The sequence below is a fragment of the Uranotaenia lowii genome, chromosome 1 (genome assembly GCF_029784155.1).
Source record: "Uranotaenia lowii strain MFRU-FL chromosome 1, ASM2978415v1, whole genome shotgun sequence".
NCBI lineage: Eukaryota > Metazoa > Arthropoda > Insecta > Diptera > Culicidae > Uranotaenia > Uranotaenia lowii.
Genome location: NC_073691.1, coordinates 127181981 through 127185145, shown reverse-complemented (window position 1 = coordinate 127185145; position 3165 = coordinate 127181981). Strand labels below are relative to the sequence as shown.

At 35.9% G+C, this 3165-nt stretch overlaps 1 protein-coding gene across 1 annotated transcript; it reads right to left on the bottom strand.

The window, feature by feature from the left end:
* Positions 1-1715: 1715 nt before the first annotated feature.
* LOC129755640 (uncharacterized) lies at positions 1716-2957 on the bottom strand. Its single transcript, XM_055752239.1, has 2 exons — positions 2820-2957; positions 1716-2029 (listed from the first exon to the last, which is right to left on the bottom strand). The coding sequence occupies exons 1-2, from the start codon at positions 2890-2892 to the stop codon at positions 1725-1727; spliced, it is 378 nt and encodes a 125-aa protein (XP_055608214.1). The 5' UTR covers positions 2893-2957; the 3' UTR covers positions 1716-1724.
* Positions 2958-3165: the final 208 nt, after the last annotated feature.

Below are 3165 nucleotides of genomic sequence, written 5' to 3'. Positions count from 1 at the left end.
TAAAAGGGTATAAAAAGTGTATTTTGAAAAGGGAAATTTTCGATAAGGTTAACAATAATAAATGATTTTTTGCCGAAGTATTGTTAGTTTACAAAAATACGATGCACATGTAATTAAAGTTTTGATGTTTCAATTATTACATTTCGTATAATCATTGTTCCATTTCTCACCACCCTTTCGGTATAGTGCGTTCTGTCCACTAGTTTTGGCGTTCTACCCCGCGGTTTGTTTCAGTTTTTTGCAAAAATATTGTCAAAGGCGTGTTTTTATCATATTTTTCTCATTGATAATACGTAAATCTGATCCCTGAATCGTCGTAAACTTTCAATCCGATTCTTAAATAATTGGTATCACTGTAAATAGCGATTATGCTCAACTGGTCGTCTTGTACAGTTTTCCCCTAAAACCTGTGTTTCACTTGATGTCATTCTCAATGAAACACCTCAGTTGCATCCGGCATACGTTTTGACTCGTTCTCAACGATTAAATTGGCAATCTCTCTTTTCCTTTTGTTGAAAATTCCTAAACAAAAATGTTTTTATTAAAATTCTATCGACTGGATGGGTAAGATGTCCCTACTAAAAAGGACATCACTTTTCACCGATTTTGCCGACAAATTAAAGTAACAAAAACATTTTTGAATGAATTGATTTTCGGCGATTTCAGTCACGAAAAAATCATAAAACGATTTTTATTTCTTGATCCGACGTTTCGGCATTTATTATGCCTTTTTCAAGGAGTCTATTAATATAACATGATTAATGATGTGTTTAAAAAGGTGTTACAATATATGGTGTACTTACTGAAATTTCTCGTTTTAATTGTCCAGAAAGTTTTTTGAATCTGCTAAACTGTCTAATTGGGAAATGTAAGTCCAGTTGTCTGTGGTGTATAACAGAAATATTAAAAGTTTAGCTTTCTACTTGCATGCAATCTTCCTTGGAATCTGTTCTACTTACTATTGATCTGGTTGATATGGATATAACACTTTTGAAAGTTTTGCCGGCATTTTCAACTCCATCAAAAACAAACAAAAACACACCAATACACATAATAATACATCAAACACACAAAATAGAACAAACACACAAAATACAACAAACATCAGTAGTGGCTAGGTGAAAAACAACATCCAAAACAGTGAAAATTATTTTTATATCCGTTTTCGTTTTCAAAACTTTCAAAAGTGTTATATCCATCTCAACCAGATCAATAGTAAGTAGAACAGATTCCAAGGAAGATTGCATGCAAGTAGAAAGCTCAACTTTTAATATTTCTGTTATACACCACAAACAACTGGACTTACATTTCCCAATTAGACAGTTTAGCAGATTCAAAAAACTTTTTGGACAATTAAAACGAGAAATTTCAGTAAGTACACCATATATTGTAACACCTTTTTAAACACATCATTAATCATGTTATATTAATAGACTCCTTGAAAAAGGCATAATAAATGCCGAAACGTCGGATGAAGAAATAAAAATCGTTTTATGATTTTTTCGTGACTGAAATCGCCGAAAATCAATTCATTCAAAAATGTTTTTGTTACTTTAATTTGTCGGCAAAATCGGTGAAAAGTGATGTCCTTTTTAGTAGGGACATCTTATTTTTATTCACATAGTATACCGTCTCACGACATAACTTGACGAACATAATTCCTATAATTAACTCGTTCCATGGCAACCGTTCTCCAATTTCTCGGGCACCCCACGTTCGCCAGATCACGCTCTACTTGGTCTAACCACCTCGCTCGTTGCGTCCCTGCCCGTCTTATTCCTACTGGATTCGTAGCGAACACCTGTTTTGCTGGACAGTCGTCCGGCATTCTCGCAACATGTCCCGCCCAGCGTATCTGGCCAGCCTTCACCACCTTCTGGATACAGGGTTCGCCGTAGAGTCGCGCGAGCTCGTGGTTCATCCTTCGCCTCCACACTCCGTTCTCCTGTACGCCGTCGCTCGAATACTCGTCGCTGTCCTGTACTCGTCGCTCGAATACTCCGAATGTACGCAGGCCTAGTAGGGACATCTTAAGATTATGATTTTTGTTAGATAGATAGAACGTTAGATGAAATGAAGATGGTGAAAATGAGCGGGTAGAATTTATTTAGAAGCATTATCATCACATATTGTTCCGCTTGGGCCAACTACTATGAAGTGGTAGATACAGATAGAGTTGCATCTACCACCACACATTAGTAGGCCGAGCGTGGTTCGCCCCACAAGCGGGAAAACTTACAGTGCGGACGAACAAAAAGATGATATGTGATCGCTCAGATAAGCTCAGTTTGTTATCATCGCGTCCGTTAGAGCCTGATAGTCTGAACTACCATAAATCTATGATATCGTGTTTTTAATTTCATTTTAAGCAGAGTTTTTAAATTTTATCAAGAGATTAGTCACCAGAATATTTTCGGCCTTATTGATGAAAAGTGATGTCCTTTTTAGTAGGAACATCTTAAAATGATGATTTTTTTTATAGATGGATAGAACGTTAGATGAATGGAAAAATGGTCAAAATGAGCGGATAGAATTTATTTAGAAGCATGCTTCTAAATTAAAAATGTTGGCTGTATGTGCATATTACCCAACATGCGCATTTATAAAATTTTAAATTTGTTTGTCATTGCGAATTCCAATCCAGAATCAGATGTCTTACCGGCTGTCGAGTTATTTAACAGTAAAGTCTGTAGTGTTCAAATTTCTATTAAAAATGGTCGCAGTTCATTTAACCTTTTAATTCCGTTAGACGTAAAGATATGAAACGCAAATGTTTTTAAAAATAGATCTAATTACTATGAAATAGTGTTGAAACTTACGGTTTCCTCCGGAACAGCAGCAGCACAGCGGCACAGCAGCAAACTTCTGCTGCCACGAGCAGAACCAAAACATTGTTTGTTTTGGTACCTATTGCTATGTTCAATTCGCAATCGAGAACAATAGATCAATGATTGCTGATGACAGGTGATGATGATAAACGTGGTACAAATGTTTACATCATTACACGGTTAGGGGAGAATACTCAAATTGGGTTTGTAGTAACAGAACAATGTTGCTAGATATTCTGGGTAAGAATATCAAAGTACTCAATGAGAAATGAGTACTTTCTCGGTTAGGGAATATAAGAAGTGGAAAGTGACAATTGGCTATCGCTAATTAATAAAG

Coding starts and splice junctions, on each gene's coding strand:
- LOC129755640 (XM_055752239.1), bottom strand. CDS start 2,892: ATGTTTTGGTTCTGCTCGTGGCAGCAGAAGTTTGCTGCTGTGCCGCTG. Junction 2,030..2,819: donor CTGCTGTTCCGGAGGAAACC/GTAAGTTTCAAC, acceptor CATAATCTTAAG/ATGTCCCTACTAGGCCTGCG.